The sequence below is a fragment of the Drosophila hydei genome, unplaced genomic scaffold, assembly GCF_003285905.1.
Source record: "Drosophila hydei strain 15085-1641.00,03,60 unplaced genomic scaffold, DhydRS2 tig00008134-arrow-pilon, whole genome shotgun sequence".
In the NCBI taxonomy this organism is placed as follows: domain Eukaryota; kingdom Metazoa; phylum Arthropoda; class Insecta; order Diptera; family Drosophilidae; genus Drosophila; species Drosophila hydei.
Window position 1 is genome coordinate 2,727,886 of NW_022045843.1, and position 23,349 is coordinate 2,751,234.

Below are 23,349 nucleotides of genomic sequence, written 5' to 3' on the forward strand. Positions count from 1 at the left end.
TATTTATTCATTGACATTTGGTTTCTGATTTCTTTGCTGATTCCATAGAAAACTCTGTGTAAAAAAATTGACAAATAAATTCGGCAAAAATTGACATTTCGATTATGTTGCCCAGGGTTAAGTTGAATTCAATTCATATCATTCAATGCGGTTTCAAAATACCTCAAGTTCAGTAGCAAAATATATATATATACACATTTATATGTATATATATATATATATGTATATGTATAGGGTATGTATGTGTTTGTGTGTGTGTGTATTGAGCACAACTGCTTTTTGGCTTTGTGCTTTGTGCAAACGTTTCAAGGATATGCTGTATTCAAAGTTCATATGCCATATTCATATTCATATTCATATTCATATTCATATTCACTATATAGGCTAGGTATACATATGTATTTAGTGGTATTACAATTACTTCTGCTCGTTTACTTACGCTCCTCGCTATCGTAGAAGTCAATGCCCTTCGGCTTGCCGTTGTGATAGTTGAAGGGCTTGCGCTTCCTTACCGGACCCGATGACATTTTCGATAGTATATCTGGTCCACCCGGATGTAGATCGTATTTTTGCACCGGCTCCTCGCTGGCTGGACGTGAATATTTCTGTATTTGCTCGTTGATCCAGGGCACATACTTGATGACATTCGCATAGACGCCGGGCAGCTTGGGATGGGCGCACATTATGCCCCACGAGACGATGCCGCCAACAAACCAGCGATCCTTTTCGCCAGGATACGGACACAGCAGAGGTCCGCCCGAATCGCCCTTAAAAGAGAGACAGTGAGACCTGTTTAGGTATGTGTTGATAAAGTGTCCTAGATTGGAAATCAGTTTATCAAGCGTTTTGCGAGCTAAGAAGGTGACAGCTCGAAAGATCACTAATTCAATAGGTTTGTCTTTGTGGAACTTTGAGTGACGCTTTGAGACTGATTGCTTATTATAAAAATTAGTTTAAGGAACAAACGAGAGATTGTACGATCAGGACATGCCTTAAAGCCTTACTTAAAGATAGCTTAAAGTCCTCGCTGCTCACTTCAAGCACACTGAGCAAGCTAGGCCAAAGTCTATATCAACTTGTCATCTGTAGATGAATTCTATACTCAAATTGTTGTTGTTTCAGATGTTAAAAGGAAGCGGAAGTATATTCTATAGCAAGTAATTGTTGCTGTGTATGCTTTTGTAGATTAAGCTCAGCGAGTTCCGCAGTAGATCCATCGGACAATCGGACAATAGGACAAGGAAGTAATTGCGTCTGCCTATGCTTTTAGAGAATAACTCCGTCGACCTATAAGACTATTATCTAGAGTTGTATATATATATAGAGCTATATAGACTCATGTTACATCTATATAGAAGCTCACCTGACAGGCATCCTTGCCACCATCATCGTAGCCCGCACAGACCATGCCCTCGGATACGGTTAGATTATCCAGCCATTCGTCACATTGATTGCGCGTAATGATGGGCACCTGCACCTCATTGACTATAAACTCATAGGTGGACTTGGCTGCAATGACCATAAATAAACATATATTAAAGTCTAGACAAAAAGAGAGGGAGAGAGAGTGAGAGCTAGACAGAGCCTAAAGCCTTACGATCCTTGTCCTCACGCTTGCCCCAGCCAATGACCGTGCACAGCTGCTCGGGTCGCAGATTCTTGATGCTGGGCGGCGGCAGACAGACGGGCAGCAGATGCTCATGGAAAGCAACACGAGTGGCAAGCTGCAAAAGAACCAGCAGAAACTAAATACCAGAAAAGATCAAGCAACTCGGAAGTAGCTCACCTGAAAGAGGGCTATATCGTTGTCATGTGCTATGGCCATGTTGTACTGCGGATGTGGTATGACTGTTCGGACCTTGACCTTTTGACCCGTATAGGTGAAGGAATTGCGACGCGTAACGCCCAGCTGTATGGTCCAATCCTCCAAATCAATAACCGTATGACTGCCAAGAATGAAGTTGGTCTAACTCTGTCTATATCTATCAAGCTGCGGCTGGAACTTACTTGCCCACACAATGGGAGGCCGTGAGCACCCACTGATCGGAGATGAGAACGCCTGCGCAGTAGAATACCTTCTCGGGTCCACCTAGGATGGCAGCCAGGAAAGGCCAATTGCCGGGATTCGCCTGGGAGCCGCCAATGATGCGTCTAGAGGGCTTGTGACGTCCGCGCTTGACCTTGCCGCACTCTGGACAAAAAACAGAAATGGATTTAGCTCTGGATTCGGAGCAACTCTCTTGCTTAACCCACCGAAATTGGAGCATGTGAGCTCAGCTATGGGATAATCCTCTGTCTGCCGGCAGTTGGCGAATTCCTGCATCAGCGTCGAGCGGCGTTTGGCATACAGCTTCCAGATGTCCGTGGAGACATTCACCGAGGCCAGCAGCGGACGATGCGTGCGCTGGGTAACCACGCTGGTAGCATTCACAGCCGAATAGCCCAAGATGGAGCAGACAGCGCTGGGCGAGACGGCGCGATCCCAATTCTTGACACAGGCCGGCATCCATTGGCGCTTGTTCATGCGAAACACCTCCAAGACGCCCGAGCCCACATCGCCGTTGCGTTCACTCAGACGCACTGCAGCATAAAGTGAAGAAGCCTTATCAACTAGCTGCAAAAGGAATTGAGGTCGCAAGCAAATACGTACGACAATTGCGTTCGTCCTGCGCGTAGGGACAGTCGATGACGCCATCGCAAATGTGATCGATGCTAATGCAACGATCATCGCCGCAATAGATTTCGCCCTCGTGACAGCGCGAGCAGTTGCCCTCGTCCTCCTGGTCCATGCAGTCCAAATGGCCATCGCAGACATATTCCTTGGGCAGGCAACGACTGGTATCGCACTGGAAGCCATCGCACTTGGGATTTGCCGACGACACCATCACCTCACGCACCTCATCCAAGCCCACGCAGTCCTCGGCACTGGAGAAGTCCTTGAAGAGCTTGCAGTTCAAATACTCCGGCAGACTCAAGCCAAAAACGTCGAAAAAGAAGCCACAGCGACGCATTGTTTCCGTGCAGAGCGTCTTGCAGGGCGGCACAGCGGCGCTGCAAAAGGGTCACATAAGGGACACGGACTATGCGCTTCAAGTGCCGCACACTTACCCAGTTTGTCCACACTTGGGCACAAAGAGCGTGCACAGGAAGAGCGAGACTAGCTCATAGCAACGCACATCGACCAACGCCTCGAAGGAGTCAAGATCCTGCGAACGAGATTGCTTAATGCACTGACTGATAATTGGCGTCATATTTACCACTTGCGTCTCCAGCTGGCCAAAGTGCCCAATGTAATTGGGAAATACGGTATAATTGTAGGGTATCTGCGAGCCCTGGCAGAACTTGATGATGATGGGCAGGCAGGTGCCCGGTGCGGGATTCTTGCCAAAGTTCGACGTGTCCTCCACATGGATGGTGTTGATGATCGTCTTGTTGACGAACTTAATTGTGGGATACGCATTGAAGTAGGCAGCCAAGCCGCCGGCAATGGCGAGCAAGGCGAATGCATTGATCAGGATTTGGAATAGGCGAAACTTCAAGCGACCATTGGTGATGTACGGATTCGAGCTCTTGCGACGATTGATGATCTGTGCAGAGACGTAGCGCGTCATGAATGGGCAATGGGAGAGTGGGGAGCTGCCTTACCTGATGCTGCAAGGACATGGTGTGCGGTGCGCCATTCTGGAAGCGCACGATGGTTTGTAGGCTGCTGGGCGTGGCACTGGCGCACTTGTTGAGCGGCGACAAGGTTTGCGGCGGCTCCAGCTCCTCGATGGGCTCATGTTGCACGCCCTGGCGACAGACAATGGGCGCTGGCGCGCTGCACAGCCGCTTGGCGGACAGCGAGGGCAACAGCGGCGCCTCCATTAGCTTGGGATTGTAGCCAGGACTGGAGGTCTGGCTGAAGCTATCGCTGGATATCGTCGAGTCCTGGCGGAAATTCATTTTGCCACGCATCGGCGTCGCCTGCTGCTGACTGCTGCCGGAGCCAATGGCAAAACGTGTGGGTACCAAATCCATCAACGGCTGTCGCTGCACCACGCTGGGCGCTTGACTCTTGCGCGCTGTCTGCGTGGCGGCGAGCAGCGGCGTCTCCATTAGCTTCGAGTTGTAGCCCGGACTGGAGCTGATTGAGTAGCTGTCGCTGGAGAGCGTCGAGTCCTGGCGCTGCTGCAACTTGGGATAGACGATGGGCGGCGGCTTCTTGCGCGTCAGCTTGTTGCGCACGGTCAACGGCGGCGGCGGCGGCTGATGCACTTTGGCCACATTATCCATGCACTCGAAAGCACTGAGATTGCGTAGGGGCGGCTCCGGCGGACCTGGACGTTTCGCTTGATTGTTGGCTGCGATTGCGGCCACGGCGCCGGCAGCCTCAGCGCCCGAACTGGATGACATGGTGGCACTGGATATGGTGCTGGAGCCGCTGCCAGCGGATGAAGTTGACGCCGAGGCCGAGACACTGCTGCTGCTCTCCTTGCTGCTGTCACTGGAGCAGTTATGGCTGCTCTTCGGATTGGGCGGCGGCGGTGGCAGCTTGGCCGGCAGCTGCGGCAGCTTACGGGCCGGCACCTGCGGCAACTTGTTGTTGTTGGGATTGCTGTTGCTGCTGTTGCTGCTGTTGATGCTGTTGCTGTTGCTGCTGTTGTTGTATAGATTGTTGTTGAGCTTGTGCATGACATCGTTGAGTGCGGCTCTCTCGAGACGGCACGTGTCCTTGGCCAGCGGCGAATCAATCGAAATGCTCGGAGGCTTCTCGTCCAGCGACGATTGCGTGTCCACCGAGGAGAAGCGACTGCGAAAATCGACGCTGGTCGAGCTGGAGGCGAACCGCTCGCTATGCCCGCCCGTCGAGGAGCCGTACGCCGAGTCGGCGGTGCTGCTCGAGGAGCGCTGGGCACGCTTGGCCATCATGCCATAGCGACTGCTGCCTTGCGCATAGCCGGCGACCTTGACGGGTGTCGAGGTCAGTGACTCATCGAAAACGGAATTCTCCAAGCTCATGCGGTCGTCATCGGATATGCCATCGGCATCCGCGTATGTCGGACGTGCGGCCAGGTCAACAAGCAGCGCTGATTGTGCCACGCTCTCTGCCCCGCCCACACCACCGCCACTCGCTGTGCACTCAATGCTCTGGCTTGTTGGCTGCGGATAAACAAATACGCTGCCATTGCCAGCTGCAGCAGCAGCGGCGGCGGCGGCGACGGCGGCAGCGGCGACTATATCCTGGCCAACATCCTGGCTGCCGTTCTGCCAGCCGCATTTGACGGCGCGCATCAGGCGACGTGGTATCGGCGGCGGTGGCGTTACGGGCGTGTCCACACGCACCAGCTGCTGCTGCTTGGCTGACTTGCAATATTTCTGATCCGCCATGTTTACCTGTCGCACACACACACACACACACACACACGAACAGAAACGTGAAAGTAGAAAGTCAAATGGCAATTCGGGCGGGCAATGAGTCAGTCTAAGCCGGCGCTAAGCCGCAGTGCAAAATCTGACACAGCTCACTCTTCTCCTGCCTCTCTCTCTGGCCCACTCTCTCACTCTCTATGGGCTGCACAGCCAAGTCAGCAGCTTGGCTAGCATCTGGGTGGGGCTGCGGGCTGCTCTGAACTCTGTTTGCCCGCAGATTTGCGCGCGTGGCACACTAAACATTTTTGACGCTGACGGCGGTTTGACGCTGATGCGGGCAGAGAGCTAAAACGCGGGCGCATTGGGGCCCGACATTGTGCAGCGCGTGCATAGCACAGTTGCTGGTGGCGGCGGGTGCCAGGGGCAGCTGTGAAGCTGTGCTATCGATAAATTATGCACCGCCAGCGAAAGTTTGCCCGCATAACTAAGTGCAACAGTGCTGAGCAGCTAGCTTTTTTATGGCCAAATTGTTTAGCATGTATTTTGAACTCGAATCGACTAACTACGAAAACTTGACTAGAAATTTAACTGAAACAAAAGCAAACAAATTTCAAGAGTTCTGATGGCTAATAAACTAAAAGCCTAATTGCCAGCTCTAATAGAGTTTGCGCTTAAGCTTAAGGCTTAAGCCAGTTGCTGAGTGCCTGTTTAATCGTTTGCACTTTACTGAAACAAACTTTTGAGTGGGTCAAAAGCAACTCGTGAGCTAGTTTTTGGCAGTAAAAAACGTAGGCAAAACGTGGCAGTAGATGAAAAGTTATTGAATTAGAAATGTTGCTGTGCTAAAGCAGAGCTAAAGCTGCTAAGAATTTGAAGCATAAAGATCATAAGCTTTTAACTGTCTGAGCATAAGTAAAATAGTTAATTTACATTTAAAACTTGCTGCTTGAACAGGTCTTTTAGCCTGCTTGTAAATGGGCAAAGTAAGGCAAAGTTTCATCATCCTCGAGAATTTTTGTTTCTAATTCATATTTGCCTTAAAAGTAATTTAGTTTTATATTGTAGTAAATTAGCTGAGCTGCTGAGTGTTTAACTATAATAGAACTGACAATTGCTGCCTTGAAGGGAAACTTCTTTTAAGTCTAATATGAGCACTAAGTAAAAGGTTTAACTCACTAAACTTGTGCTAAAATCTTAATTATATGAAACTTGTGATATTTATAAACATATGACAGTACACATATAAAAGCATATATATAAAATATAAAATATATATAGTATACGAAAATGCTCAATAAAAATCTAAAAGCAAGCTTAACCATAGCTCGTCAGACTTTAAAGTCTAAATAAATCTTCTAAGCAAAATATTAAAATAAAAAGTATATTTGTAAGCCTGCAGCAGCAGCAGAGTCCCATAATTACTATAATTAAAAAATACTAGTTGAGCAGTGCTCTTATTGCCTTTAAGCAAAAGCCTTTCCTTTACACTGAATTATGTTCAGTTTCAAAAGATTTTCTGCCCAACAGAGAGACATTTCCAAAGTGGAGCTGCACAACACGTAAGAGCCCTGTAGTTAACTTGATTATATATAATCTTGATTATCATTTCTCATAAGACTTATGAGTTGAAAGTTGTATTTGATTTGAAACTAAATAAAAAGTACATTTGAAGTCAAAGCGAAAACCTTTTTAGCCCCGGCTCAGTTTATTTAGTTTGCAGCTCAGAAGTTGTAGCTAAATTAAATAAATAGCTAAGTACATTGAAAGTCAGCCCTTTGAGGGATTTTCATTGACTCACCAGCAAATCGGCGGCAGATTGCGGCAGTTGTGGGTTTGGCTTCTGCTTGTCCTCGAGCATGGGATAGTAGTGGGAGGAATGACGACGCACAATGCTGCTGGAGCTGCTGCTGCTGCTGTTGTTGATGTTGTCGATGTTGTCGATGTTGGTGCTGCTGTTGCTGTTGCTATTGTTGCCGCTGGGCAGCGGCAGCAAAGTAACCGATTTGCATTGCTCCTGCTGCTTGTCGTAAAAGTCCAGCAGTGAGTTGAGCGGCAAGGCCAAGCTCGAAGCGCGTTCCGAGCTACAAATCAGACGAAAGACAGCACTTTAATATAAGTAAGGTAGACTGGGTAGGAGGGAGAGATGGGCACTTACCGTGTTCGATTGCGTTGGGCATCGCTCGAGTGCGATTCGTGCGAAACGCTTAGAAATTGTTTATTCATATCGAGTGCGTTCATGTTTTAATCAGCGTCATTAAGCGAAATCGAACTGCAAATATATGAAAAAGTTTCAACATTTAGTTAGCGCAAAACTTTTGCCAGCACTCGATAAACTTATCAAACACACACACACACACACAGACAGTGAGATGAAGCGTGGCGCACATGCTGTGCATAACAAATGCGAACGAGCAGCGCATGCAAAACACTCGCCACATGAATAAAAATCAATTATGCAATGGCTCACACTTTGGCTTAATACGTGCCCACAAATGTCCAGACAAAAGTGCAGGATACGCTTCATACAATATGAGTGAGTGTGTGTGGGAGTGTGTGCGTGTGAACGGAAACGTTGCCATGCCACGCAATTTGGCCTTTTATGTCTAATGGATATGCCATTAGCTCGGGCCACATAACAAAACATCGCACAGACAATGACATTGGCCTCTGGCTTTTTGGCCTCTCGCCTCTCGTGGCACGACGCCCGCATTAGAGATACCAAATATATTGCCATTGCCCATTGGCCATATTATCAAGAGTTGTCACAGCGCTGAGCACGTTTCTCTATAGACTGTTACCCAATTGCCAGCAGCTGGGCAGGGATATTGTATGTATATTAGTCAGCTAATATATGTATTCGCGCATATCTTTGATTTATTACCTAATCAAGCTTTGCTTTATATATATATTCATACAAAATTCTATTTTATTAGTGCAAGCAATTCTGATCTTAAGTAACTTCATAATAAGCTTCTAAGCTTGCCACTTGTCTGAACTTCAGCTTGACCTATTCAAGTTAATCTTGGATAAGTGAATGGAGAAGATGTTCATTAATCTATCACACACATAATCAAATCATAAACTTAGGCCCGTTTTTTTATATAGCTCAAACTTAACTCAAATTTCTTAGACTTAAGAATTATTAGTTAGACATTAGCCGAAGCTTATATTTTACAAAAAAGAAATAAGAAAAAGCAATTCTATAATAATTAATAAAATATGTTAGAATAAATATACTTAAAGAAACGTACTTCTAGTCAAATTCTCAATGAGGCATATGTAGAGGTTTAGCCTTAGATTTGGTTAACTTAGTTTTAAGCCTTCAAAAAGTCTTATCTAACAGGCTATAACAAATTTGCTACATTAACAACATTCAAGACAATCTAATATATATAGGACTTTTAAGCGAATATAAGTGTTTAAGCTGCAGCAATCTATGTTTAACTAGTCGGCTTTAAATTATTAATTTAAAAATCTAAAATTATTATTATTAATATAAAATTCTAAAATTATTATTATTAATTTAAAATTCTAAAATTATTATTATTAATTTAAAATTCTAAAATTATTATTATTATTTATATTCTAAAATTATTATTATTATTTAAATTCTAAAATTATTATTATTATTTAAAATTCTAAAATTATTATTATTATTTATATTCTAAAATTATTATTATTATTTAAAATTCTAAAATTATTATTACTACTTAAAATTCTAAAATTATTATTATTATCTAAAACTCTGAAATTATTATTATTAATATAACATTCTAAAATTATTATTTTTTTTTTTTACATTCTAAAACTAATAGGAACACTCTGCTTACAAATAAAGATTCCTTTTCTTATAAATATCTGCTCTCTAATGCCATGGATCTTGTGTGCTTCTTATGTTTCTAAACTCGATTGTTCTCTACTTTGAGTATGATCATATTCTATAATAAATACTATATATATGACTCTAATTACTATAATAAAAATGTCTGCAAGAAAACATTGTTAGCTAACTATGCTTAGATATATTGGATAAGTTTTAAAGCTTCTCAAAAACTGAACCCATTGAAGATACGAGTTCGAAGTATAATATTTAATCTCTCTTAGATTTAGTGAAGCTTCATTCACACAGTTATATAGGTAATAAATAATAGAATATATAGCACTCAATATAGTTCAAAAGAACTTAACTAGTTCAGCAATGAGATAATTTTTCAATCTTTTTCTATAATAATATTTCCATTATGATTACTTTCGCCATTTACAGTTACATAGTTAATTGAGCTGAACATATTAATAGCTGCTGAAATGAAGGCAACTTTGAACAAGTGAATTCGTTTCGCCAGCTAAAGCACTTAATCAATGCCAGTGATTCGACGGTCACGTGCGCATCCCTCTTGCCCTATGCCAGAGTCGGAGTCAGCAGCAGCCGCCTCTTCCTCGCTCTCTCTGTTTGTAGTTATAGTTCATTATTGTCATATTTGTTTATATATATATATTTATACAATATGTGGCTGGTAAGTGACTGTGCTTTATTGTCAGCCGCTTTCATATTGCCCAATATTCATTTGTTGACACACCCCCGCCCAGCTGCTGTGGAAAACTGTGTCAGCAGCTGAGCCTTAAAGCTGTCAGCATATAATACACAATATTATGATGGCTCCATTGCCTTTGACATGGCTGGCTAAAGTGGCCTTAAAGCTGTTGTTGCCTGCCTGGCAGTTGGCAGAGCGAAATAATTGAGCGATTTATGACTTACGCTCAATGCCGTTGATTGAAAGCCGCCAGCTGGCAGTCAAAAGCAATTCACATCGAGTCGAGTCAATAAAACTGTTAATTAACTTTTAAACCAAAAGCAGTACAGGGTATCTTCTGTGTGTGTGTGTGCGTGTACTGCTGTGACCTCAATGTGTTGCACACATTTTTCCAGTTGTTCGCCATTCCAATAAGAGCTGAACAACGCTGGCGTCAGAGCGAGACAGGTGCAACAGGTGAAAGTGAAATGCAAGCCAACAGGAGAAAAATCAGGACAATGCATATACACAGCAGCAGTGGACGTGGCGACACCAAGCAGCGCTAGAGAGTGGGAGAGTGCCGAGCTCTGCTTGATAATGTGTCAAGGACGATAATTGACACTAATAGGATTCAGTCAACTTTGACAAGTGCACACGGCTACAACAACAGCAGCCTGCCTGCTTGAATTCCAGGAACTGTTTACCATTCGGCCGACTGCTGTGATATAATTTTACATATTGCACAGCGTCGGGCGAGCCAATAGTCAATTCAATTGGCTTCAGTAATGACCGTGAGCAGCCTCACATTTCGTCCAATTAGGGCCAAGCAAATGGCGAGCACAGATCCTAGTTACAATATATATATATATATATATATGTGTGTATCTAAAGGTATATATTGGCCATGCTAATGAGCCTGGCCATAATTCTCGAACATTTTAAAGCTCTCCGGCAGCAAATTTAAATTGAAATCAACAATTTTTTTTAAGCTGCTTCAAGATTTTCCGTTTGTATTCTTAGGCGGCATATTATCTTTTTACTGTAATTTAATGCTACTTTAAAATATATATTTATATGAAAAAAAATCTAAATTATGTTTCAACTGGATTTTTTTATATTTTTATATATAATATTTGGGCTTGAAGAAATTTTGATACAAATATTTTTATTGCATACTGAGCGATTAAATTTTGATAAAATTGTATAAAAATATATAAAAAAAAATAATAAAAATAGAATATATATAAAAAAATAAATAAATAACATTCAGAATTATTTGGTATTCAAATTTTTATTGCTGAACTTATTGAATATCGGATTTTGGTTTGTCAAAATAGGGTATCTGCTAGTCGAGCACTCCCAACTAGCAAACTCTTATTGAATATAACTATTTAGTTACTAGACAAATTCTTTCTGGAAAAGCTAAAGTAAAATTAGCTATTAAAGCTGTAAAGACTAAATGGACTTGAAAGCTTAAACACTAAAAGGAACTGGGAAAAATATTTAGTACAAATCAATCTGAAATATAGTACATAAAATAAATTTTCATATATAATATATTTATCAAGAGCCGGAATCTTTGTAATAAATATGCAGAAATTCGATTTCAAAGCCATTTCAAAACAGGCAAACCAAAACTTTGCGGTTATAAGACAGAGAGGAAAACTCTGACTGACTGACAGTTCTCAAGAAAATGGAAAATATTTCTATTTTCTTATTGCATTGCCATGCACATTTTTCCAGTTAGTTAAAGTGCAAATATTTCAAGGATTTGCACTGCAAATATTTCTGAACTCAACTCGCAGCTTTAAGTTGTTTTTGCCCGCATTTCGTATTTCGTATTTCGTTTTTTGTGCTCGGTGCGCACAAATAACTTGCTGATTAACTTCAAATTCCATTTGCCATTTCCATATGCCGAATGTAATTTACTGCGTTAACTTTGCGCAAATATTTTCAGAGAACAACAACAACAACAGCAAGCAGCAGCAGAGGCATTAACAGCTGTACAACTAGACGTATACTTAATACTGTTTGCCAAAGCAATCAGACAACAAGAAGAAGATGCAGCAGCAGCAGCACCAGCCACCAGCGGAGTAAAAAGCAAAGTTTATTTGGAATTTAAACCTTTTCAGTCGCATTTTGGCCTTGATTCTGCAACAACAACAAAAGAATTTTGTTTGTGCTTTTTTTTTGTGATTGGTGATTTGCGATCTGCGATTTGTTTGGCCTTTTAGGACAAATTCTGTATTTTGTAGTTGAAAAATTGAGACGCGGCACATGCGAGACGAGTTCAAGACCAAAAAAGGAGGCGATGACCCCAAATTGAGTGGAAGAAGGAACAGCAGCAAGCATAAGAGTGGCAGCAGCAGCAGCAGCAGAAGAAGGAGCAGGAAGCAGCAGTAAAAGCAAGACAAAGAGTAGAAAGAAAATTAAAAGGAGTTAAGCCAGCAGCAGGAGCAGAAACAGGAGCTGGAACAGAAGCAGGATCAGAACTTGAAGTCTGGGCAGATGCCTAAGCAGAAGAAGGCGCTGGAACAGCAGCAGGAGCAGGAGCAAGAGCAGGAGTAGAAGCAGAAGCAGGATGAAAGAGCAGCATTGGCAGTAGGATAAGAAGCAGGAGCCGAGCCAGGAGTAGGAAGAACGGCAGGAGTAAGAACATGAGCAAGAGGACTGGAGGCAGTAACAGACGCTGAAGCAGGGGCAAAGGCAGGAGCAGAAATTGAAGAAGTACGAGCTGAAGCAGAAACAGCAGCAAAGGGCAGCAAGAGAAGGAGTAAGAAGCAGAAGTAAGAGAAGTAGAGCCAGGTGCAAGAACAGCAGAATAAGCTAAAGCAGGAGTAGCAGCTAATGCCAGGAGTCAAAACAAGTGTAGAAGCAGGAGCCGGAGCAAAAGGCAGGATTAGAAACACGAACAAAAGGAGTACAACGCGGAGCAGGAGCAGAAGCGGATCCAGAAGTACTAGCAGGAGCAGGTGTAGAAGCCACTAAAGGAGTAGTAGCCGAAGCAGCAGCAGCAGCAGCAGCAGCGAGAGCCTCTCTTGTTTGCTTAGCTTGTCTGCAGCAGCGACTACAAAAATGTTGTCATGACTACAATTTGGAGGGGCTACTCCCGCACTCTCTGTCTCTCCATCTCTCTCTCTCTCGCTCTCTGCCCACTTGGATACGCTTCAGTGCTCACTCCTCTTGCCCCTGCCCAGCGCTCCTTAACACGCCTCGCTCTACCAGCACATAATTCGTTTTCTGGCCAAATTCGAGCAGCTCTTGAGGCCAGACTAACAAATGCAAACAGTTTATGGTTCATATGAGTCTCGAACTGGCATAAAGCATACAAATGCCAAGTAAATATAATTTGTGTGTGTGTGTGTAAGACGTGCACACACATGCGTCATATGATTTTTTTCCATGCATTTATAATATTTATTTGCCTGCGGCAAGCAGGAAGTGTGGCAGCAGCAAATCACAGAAAAAGGAGCAAACTCAGCTGGAACCACAAATAAAATTCAATTATTTGCGTTTTTTTAAGCAAATTCTGTAATGAACTCGATTACAAGCTGAAAAGAATAAGAGATTATAACCATAGAAGAGCTGACGCTTATTTAATATTTTTTGCACTTTGGAAACTCTGACTGCCTGCTGTTCCCTAACCTTATTTGACCACTTATCTCTGGAGTACTACCAAAAATGCACACTATTTCTTATGCTTGGCTCTAGCTAATCTCAAGCGGAAGCTTAGAAGTAGCGTGACAGTGCAATGTTGGAGTCTAAGAGACTGGATAATATAGTTTGTTGTATATCTATAGAGAGTTCCAAAGATGTAAAACTCTATCGACTACAGTTCTCTCCGATTTGTCATTCCCTCATATATAATTTTTAGTCAATGCTCATCACAAGTTCACAGTATTTTCATGCATTCCTTATTCATCTTCCAGCTTAGTTCAATGCTATCCACAAAAACTTTAAGACTCCATTTCAATGCCTTAAATTCTTCTCTATGGTACAAACTATCATAAATATACTACAAATTCCTTGCTCTAATGTTGTACACCTTCGACGTATTGCAAGCAAATTCCTAACTCTTTGCCCTCCTCGCCTTAAGGACAACTGAAGCCTATCCTTGTCGAGCTTCTATGCCGAACTATGCCAAGCGCTTCAGCTATTTGTGAAGCTTATTTAATAACTGAAATATTTAAAAATGTGTTGCCCAAATTGCAACTGGCTGTTGCATGCCACATCATTAAAATGCCAACGTGTCCAAGCTGATGGTGTACAGGGCAGAGGACACAGGGCACAGGGCACAGGGCTGGCTATGCTTGGGTTATGCAAGGCAATTATCGAAATGCCGTCATCAAATTGCTTGGGGCCATTGCTTAATTTGTCTTGGCAGCATCCTGCCGGACAGCTGGACATGGCTGTATATGGCCGGGGGCCAAGGTCAAAGTCCAAAGTAACACCAAATCACGAATGATATGGGTGCGACTCAAGCGGACGTGTGTCCTAATAATGTTACCCATATGCGACCAGCTCAACCCTAACCTCATCTCCTCATCTCATGTCAACCAGGTTCGACCTGTTTCTCTCTCTCTCTCTCTGTGTGTGCGCGTGTGTGTGTGTTTGTGTATCTTTCGCATATTTTCTCATCTGCTTGTGGTCCAAGCTTCTTGGAATTTCATTAGATTGCGCTACGCCCATTGCCTGTCAGCCCAAAGGGGCGTGGACCCTGGCAAGGGACAAAATGAAAAAAAAAAAGGTGGAGCAAAAAGTAGAGAATGAGAATCATGAAAAATTTGAACAACGTGTGTGAGCGCCACTCGCTGTCGCCGTAGCAGTCACAGTTTGAGTATCCGGGTATTCGAGTCGAGTCGAGTCGAGTCGAGTCGAGTGTGTCCCAGTGTGAGTGCAGCTATGCGTAAAATTTCCAGCTAACAATTTTTATATTTTTTTTGCACTTTGTTTCGGCCGCTGGGAGCGAGGATAATTTGAAATTTATGACCCCGCTGCTAGTTATATTCTTAAGATTTCTGTTGACCATAAATTATATGTGTGCGCATCTAATTAGCGTGTGCAATAACAGACGACAGGTGGCTTTCAGGTGCTTGTGGATTGCTTCGCGAATTGGATGAGAAGCTCTAGAGACATTCAGGAGTATATTGCGTGCGAGTGATAGAGCGGGAGATAGAGAGAGAACTCTGATTAGTCAGATATTGTCTAACGAGTCGAGCGTGACGGAGATAGAAGAGAGAGAAAACGAGAGAGAGAGACAGACAGGGAGAAAGAGAGACACAGAGAAACGAAGAATAGAAATAAAGAGATAAAGAAAGACGGCATCAAAGAGCGAGAAGGAGTGTGTGTAAAAGAGAGACAGTGAGGAGAAAGAGGAAGAGAGAGAGAGGAAGAGAGAGAGAGAGAGGAAGAGAGAGTGAGAGAGGAAGAGAGAGAGAGAGAGGAAGTGAGAGTGAGAGAGACAGAGAGGACAAGATATATAGAGATTGAGAGAGAGAGAGAGAGAGAGAGAGAGAGAGAGAGAGAGAGAGAGAGAGAGAAAGAGATAGAAAAACGATGCGAAAGTGTGAAAAAGGGACACATAAAGCAAGAGTGAGTGAGTGAGAGAGAAAGAGAGAGAGAGAGAAAGAGAGAGAGAGAGAGAAAGAGAGAGAAAGAAAGTGAGTAAGACACAGAAAACGAAGAGGTGATGGAGCAAGAGAGAGAGAGAGAGAATGGGAAAGAAAACCACGAAGCAAAAATAAGAGAGAGAGTCAAAAAGAGGCATAGAGAGAGAGAGTGACAAAGAGTAACAGAAAAAGAGAAGGAGAAGTAGTGAAAAAAGATGGAATCACTGAGAAAGAAAAGAAGAAGAAAGAAAGAGACTGACAAAGACAAAGAGAGATGGCGAAGGATACCTAGATAAAACGAAACAGACGACGAAAGAGAGAGAGAAAGAGAGAGCGCATATATCACTAAAGAGAAACCAAGTATAAGCTCAAGAATCTTCATTTAAAACCATGAGAATCACATAGAAAGGCAGCTTAGCTTTGACTAGCAGCCAACAGTAAATACAATATTAAAATGCTCAAAGCTGAAGCTTAGCTAACAGCAAGTTATGTATCACAGGACATCAGCTGCTCGCAGAGATACAGATGACAAATATAGCTGCAGATAAGCAGATAAAGCTAAAGATACAAAGATAGAGATACAGAAGTACAATGGCAAAATCTCTGCTAGAGTTTTATGTAACAAAATGACAAACAAACGCGCTGAGCACAATGGCACGCCCATACAATTAACAAACGAAACGAAATATAAGGCGCACACACCCACACACACACACACACGCACACACACAGAGCAAGACATTGAAAAGAAGTACAACAACAATACCTGATTCCATTGTAAGTAATTGTGCAATCAGATTGGCGCTTGGTGTGCGACATAATGTGATTGTGTGATTGTGCCAACCTGCAATGGCTGGGCGTTTACTTTCTCCGTGTGTGTGCCTCAATGTGTCTGTGTGTGCGTGCGTGCTGGTGTGTGTGTGTGTATTGTTGTGCGCGTGCTACAAATGGCGACAATGAAAATTCAACTATGCTGAACTGTGCGGCATTCAAGTTAAAGGCAAATTGTTAAAAATCTGTAAGACTATAAGAGGGGCGTGTGTGCACGTGTGTGTGCTTGTGTATTAAATAAGCGAAGCAGCTATGAGCGTCATTTTGCAGCTGGCCACTATAACAAACATAACATATACAAAATTCAATGTTGCCTACATCCGCTTGCCTGATTTGATTATACCCTGTAAAAAGATGGGACTAGAGCATGGGCTATGCTGACAAGAGACTAAATATGAATATGAGACTAGAGTGTAAGTGAGTGCATATGTATGTGGAAGATGTGCGAGGGTTGTTTGAGCAATTTCAAATATTACAAGTTGCAATTTTAATTATATTATTTATTTTTCGCTGCCCTTTTATAAGCTTCTTTCAGGTTTAAGCTTCTCTAATGGGTGTCTGTGAGTTTGTCTATTTGCTCTGCCTCAGCTGGCTAACAATTTTCATTTTCATTTTACATTCAATAGGCGTGTCAGTGAGTGACAATCATCGTCGCCATCAGCATCATCATCAATGCCATTATTATCATCATCATCTTCATCAAGAGCAGCAACAACAACTCAACTGTGCCCATGTTTTTTCGGGACTTTCATTTCGTCTCATTTCCGCTGGCGGCGATCGGTTACCGAGATGTGTGTGTGCACATGAAATTGAATGCCGTTAAATGGTCTGTCCTGCTCCTTGCTGCTTGCTGGCTGGAGTCTGGGGCAAACTGTTTGCCTGCCACTCAGCTGTCATGTTTGATTTGCACATGGCTGAAATGCAGAAAATTGTGCGCGTAGCAAAGGGTGTGTCCGTGTGTGTGCTCGTGTGTGTGTGTACACACTCACACGTACTACATGCTAGCCTTAAGTGTCCCTAACTTATGTGTACACATGCATGTGTGTGAGTTCAACTTTTATAGAGTTGTATGAATGTAAGCAAATAGTTCCCGTTTTCTCAAATCCGCAAGGATTTTGCATTGTCATGTCCTTGTTCTGTGCATACGTGTGTGTTGATAGTTCTGAGCCTTTGATGGCAAGTTATGGTCATACGCAATTGCCTCGAATTGCCAGTGCGTGAATTAGGCCATCAATACTTTCGACCCTGTTAAGCTCCACAGCCATAACCTAGCGCTGTGTTTCCTTCAGCTAATAGCGACTCAAATCCCTTCACAAATTGACGCAAGTTTCGAGAAATCATTTCGAATAGCATGACACGTAAGTGCACTCGAGATTAACCGCACTTATTCACAGCTCTGGCAAATGTGTCAAAATTAATTTAATTGCCAAACAGAATTTTCCAGGAACTCTCACCGTTTGGTGAGATTCTAGTTAAATGAATTGACAATGTGGAAAGCAGAGGATACACATGTGTATATATATATGTATATATATATATGTATATGTAGCCTGCTACAGCTAACTGCATGGCATGCCTTAGTGGCCAAAGTGTCATCGATAAAACTTAACACTAATGCGCTGCAGCAAGCTATTCGGCATTAGTTTTCATGACTCTCACTAAAGGTACGTTGTTTCATGTAGGTTTAAGTCAATATTGTTGGCATTTTCTATAGAATTTCCATACTACAGTAACAAAATCTCTGATTACATTGGGCTTTGTGCGTTTGATTGATTTGCCAACTAAATTTTGTACATTAACAAAACAAATATAATGTTTCAGGAGAGAGAGAGAAAGGAAAGGCGGTAGAAAGGTAGAGAGAGAGAAGGAGACAGAGAATATGAATGAGGTAGAAAGGGAGAAAGAGAGAAAGAGAGAGAAATATAGAGCGAAGAAAGTGTAGGGAAGTGATATAGGTAGAGAGAGTGAGAAAGATAGAGTGAGAGGGGGGAGAGAGAGAGAGAGAAGAGAGAGAGAAAGAGAGAGAGTCAGCAAGAAAGAATAAGAAGAGAAAATGAGGTAAAAGACGCTAGAGAGGGAGAGAGAGAAAGATAGAGGGAGAGAGAGATAGAGGGAGAGAATGAGAGAGAGAGAAAGAGAGAGAGAGACAGAGAGAGAGAGAAAGGGAGAGAGACAGTCAGAAAGAATGAATAATAAGAATAATAAGGTGAGGTAAAAGGAACTAGAGATTGAGAGAGAGGGAGAGAATGAGAGAGAGAGGGAGAGAATGAGAGAGAGAGGGAGAGAAGGAGAGAGAGAAAGAGGGAGAGACAAAGAGAGAGTCAGAGTCAGAAAGAAAGAAAAAGAAGAGAAAATGAGTTAAAAGGCGCTAGAGAGAGAGGTAGAAGTGAGAGCGATAGCGAGAGAGAGAGAGAGAGAGAGAGAGAGTAGACAACGAGAGAAAGAGTGACAATGAGAGAGACAAATGAAATACAATCAGAGAGAGAGAGAGAGAACAAAAAAGGGCGTTTACGAGAGAGAGAAAGATATAGACAGAGAAGGAGAGAAAATGAGAGAGAACGAGAGAGAGCAGTAGAGAGTGAGTGAAAGAGTCGCAATGATAGAAAGAAAGAATAAGATGGAGTGAGAGACAGATAGAGATAGAGAAGATAGAGAAGAGAGAGCGAGAGAGAACACCTACTAACTTAATTGAAATTAAACTTAATTAAAAGCTTAAAGCAGTTACCCTAACTAGAATCAGATTACGAACTACATACAACAGTAAAAGTTGTGCTGTAAATAGTTAATTGTTCATAGGATGGGAAAAAAGAGCTCAAAGCCAATTTACTGTGCTCTGTCTGGCCAGCTGTCAATGGAGCTGAGTGCTGGGTGCTCGGTACAAAATCAACAGAATAAACATTTTCATTTTCATCATTTTGTGGCTCGTTGTTGTCGTTTTAAGTTTACATTTTGATCAGGAGGCGCTGTAACAATGTTGATGACAGCGATGGCATTTCATTAGTCAAGGCGGCAATGACTATCTGAATGACTGACTGACTGGGTGAGTGAATGACAGATGGACAAACAGGAGCTGCTGCCACTGCTGCTGCTGCCACTTCTGCTGCTGCTGCTGCTGGTCGTGTTGCTTTGTTTTTGACATTTGCGAACGCTCGTTTGGTCCGCACGTGGCAGCGGTTTATGATGCCTGAACGAGCAATGAAAGCTAGCTCTCTGTGTATTGGTGTGTGTGTGTGCGTGTAGATAGCGGGCAGGATGTCGAAATGTCCTGATAGATGTCGCTCTGAGCAAGTCGCGTGCTCGTCAGTATGCTGTCCCAGAGCTTGTCTGCACTCTGTGTGCGCTGAACCGTTGACAGTCAGTTTGACAGTCAGTCAGTCAGTCAGACACTGAGTCAGTGAGTCCATTGTGTATGGTCATATGGTGGCCTGTATATATATACAGTTACATTTATCAGTTAGTCACCCAGACATGCAGCTAACCATTAAGTCTTTCGTTTTGCCACATTTCAATTTCATTTTGTTGCAGCCACGCCTTCCATGCCAGCTGCCCACTGCCCACTGTCCACTGCCCCCGGCAATCTCCAGTTGCTGGCTAGTGTTTCGACGGAAATTGATTTTTGTACTTGAACGCTTTTTGCCACTTGTGCGCAGTTCTTGTACCACGGGGCGTATGAATTCAGCGAGTCGCCCATTCTCCCCGTCTGCTTAACTGTCTGGGTCGCTGTCCGTGTCGCATAATTTATGATTGCGCCAAGTTGCGAATGAATGCCACATAAATCGTCTTCACTTCAATTGCATTGCATTATTTGCACCTCAGATTTTAATTAGATTTCGAATTTTTGCTGCTAAACGCAAATCGCATTTCAATGCACGCATCCGAACGCGGCATTGAGGGCGACTTATGTCTGTGGCAACTACGATAGTGAAGCAGACAAACAGTTGGCCAAGTCCTGCCGAGCTGCGTCAAGGACATTCAAGTTTTGTGCATGAACAAGCCAAGCCGCAGCTGCAATCAAATTTGTTGCTGCTGCGCAATTTGCTGGCATTAAGTTATCTTGTTATTCAGCTATTGTGTGCTGAGTGTGTGTGTGTGTGTGCACAGTTCTTTCATTTAGTTAGCTTTGACTTATCGCCGAGCTCTTCTTGTTGCCCTTGATGCTACATACATTTCATTAAAATCAACAGCATCAAAAGCTTTTTCAAAATTAATTACTGTAAAAAAATTACAAAATTCAGACGAAACGCTCTACAGTTACCTAGCTACAGATCGACTATTAGTCATTTAGTAATGAGGCACGTGCTAGCATCCTTTATGACCAAAAACCTATTCAAATGTTTTATCTAAACAACATTTTGTCGAAAGTTCTGCAATTAAAGCTGCTCAAACATGAATGAAGTATTCACATTTCGGGGGATATCCTTCAGCCTTTCATCTCGATCTATGATTTTTATCAACCTCTCAATAATGAGCATTATTATCGTAATGATAATGATGACTTCTATGACTCGAGCTATTACAAATTTATGAGCTTTGCTTGAAAAACTGAAATTTGTTATCGATTTTAATTTAAAGTTATCGATGACTTGAAACAAGCGCAGCCAAGGACTTGGATGTTGATTATGATCAAGTATATATAGAGTTATCTTATTCTATAATTGATTCATGTATTAAAGAAATAACAGAATGTTGGGCAAGAAAATATTAAGAAAATGTTAACAACTAACTAATTAAGCTGACTAACTTATGTTAAACTAAAGTTTATAGTCAAACCTATTCAAATATGTTTGAATGTTAGGCAATAAATGTTAAGAAAATGTTACATGAAGCGTAAGCTTTCAAGCTATGGCTAACACCTGCTAAAGGCTGAAAAATTATTCAATTAAATACAGATAAAGTCTAAGAACAACATTCAACAATTTAAGATTTCTCTTTACCCACAACACACTTGCTATGGAGCTTACAAATGTATCTGGAGTCTGCAGTCAGCTAAGTCAATTTTATAGAAAAGTTCATGCACCTTCCACTTGAGGCTCTGCTAATTGAATGTGCCTGCAGCGTGTCTGGCTGGCTGGCAAAAGGCTTTTGTAAATTGATTTTGCATTACGGACTAATTAGGTAGACGAACTATGTAAATTTGTGGCTAAAAAATGCATGGAGCGCATTGATAAGGTTCATTTAGACCCAGGAAAACAACAAAAGCAACAACGGCGGTAACAACAAGAAAAAAACGGTAAACGGCAAATGCAGAAATCGGCTTACAAAATACGTTTGCTGTTGGCCCATTTGATGGGGACACAGCCAGGCAGCGAGGCCCTTATGGAAGTTATTTTGTTTTTGCTACAGCATCACACAATCGATTTTCGTCTTGGGTACATTATATAGCTGTGTATGTATGTGTGTGTGTGTGTGTGTATTTGTTGTGCCTTTGCCTGCCAGTCAGCCAGTCAGCCTAAATGCCAAATTGAGTTTGCGGCGTCCGAGCAGCCAGCACAAGTTGATAAAACTTGCGACCGTTTCACGTTCAACGTGGCGTATAAGTGTTTTTTCTTGTAAGTCACACGTACAGCTAGTTTGCGCGTGTGTGTGTGCTGTGTGCTGTGTGTATCTGTGTATTTATATTTGTATATCGCATTTTGCTCTCTGTCTCAGTGTCTGTGTGTTTCTGCCTGTTTGTTTGCCACTTCAACTCCGTCAGGGCTTACAGATTCTCTGTTGGCCCTATCTCTGTATATGTATGTGCGTGTGTGTGTATGGGCTTGTGTGTTTTATTGTGCGTGTGTTTGTGTTGTTTGAGCTTAGCATTTTTTCCTTGCCTAAGTCAAATAATGCGCCAACACATCATTTCACACTTAAATGCTGTAAAAATATGCATAAAGCTTTGACGCTTGAAACGAATTTGATTTCTCGCTGCCCTTTTTCGTATATCGTTGACGTATGCCCCATGTTTAATTCCACTGTATTCCGTTATACGAACATTTACCTGATTGGCATTGCAATTTATAAAATATTATGCTATGGTATAACTAATTGATCTATACTTAACTGTTTCGAAGAGTCATGTTTCATTCCACTTCGTTCCTTATAAAAAAATTATTCTGAATGTATCTATAGTACATACTGTTTATAGCTGCTAAAATTAAATCACGTTCATTTTTCACTCAATTTCTCCTAACATATAGTTAACATATGTAAAATCCATCTAACATTTACATTCCCAATGATCCTTTTTAGTATTACTGGTTTCTTAAACCAACATATATAAATAAAACATATTAAATTAACTTAAAATCTACGCTACATAAAAGTTATCTAATGTTAGCTTATGTAACATGTCTTTAACATGCACTTAACATATGTTAAACTTACATAACATCTGCACACTTGTTCTAATTGTTAGTCAAAAAACTATTCTAGTTAATGATTAGTGTAATAGCATGTGTTCTACATGCCTTTAACAGTTGCTCAACTTAATTCATGTCATATAACATAGACTTGTTTCATTCCAGCCATTTCCCCTTATTGTCAGTTTTTAACGGCCCCAAAAAGTATGCTATGGTAAATGTATTTCGTGTTAACTTCACACATGCTTTTTACTTGTCTCATGTATAATTTTATACTTTTTTTCTTTCTTACTTACATATCTCAATTGCTGTTTGTAAGCAACACGGCGGTTGTCGTATGTTGTTGTTGTTGTTGTTTGTGCGTTGACTGGCAGCATCAATCTCTGTTCTGCTGAAGCATTTGGCATCTAACACAGGCAAAGTCTGTTGCTGTTTGCTTTATGCCTGTCGCGCCACGGGCCCAAAACACCTTAGTTGTTGTTGTAGATGTTATATATATTTATTTCGTGCTTTGCTTACAAAATCTAAGAAGCAGCGACCCAGCAACAACGTCGCAAAGGGGCAACCACTGAAGTCGAATCCAAAAATATGAAGCGCACAATATATTTTTAGTTGTCGAGCCGCAGCCACACACACAGACACATACATATATAAACAAACAGTGCGAGTGTGAGCGTTTGTGTGTGTGTGGTTTTTGTATGTATT

At 42.3% G+C, this 23,349-nt stretch overlaps 1 protein-coding gene across 1 annotated transcript; it reads right to left on the bottom strand.

Moving 5' to 3' along the window:
* Window positions 1-239: 239 nt before the first annotated feature.
* On the bottom strand, window positions 240-23,299 carry LOC111604189. The gene is made up of 13 exons (XM_023322144.2): window positions 22,941-23,299; window positions 7,508-7,621; window positions 7,151-7,433; window positions 3,646-5,376; window positions 3,258-3,587; window positions 3,109-3,206; window positions 2,651-3,051; window positions 2,254-2,580; window positions 2,008-2,191; window positions 1,787-1,946; window positions 1,598-1,724; window positions 1,364-1,509; window positions 240-767 (listed from the first exon to the last, which is right to left on the bottom strand). The coding sequence occupies exons 2-13, from the start codon at window positions 7,588-7,590 to the stop codon at window positions 432-434; spliced, it is 4,206 nt and encodes a 1,401-aa protein (XP_023177912.2). The 5' UTR covers window positions 7,591-7,621; window positions 22,941-23,299; the 3' UTR covers window positions 240-431.
* Window positions 23,300-23,349: the final 50 nt, after the last annotated feature.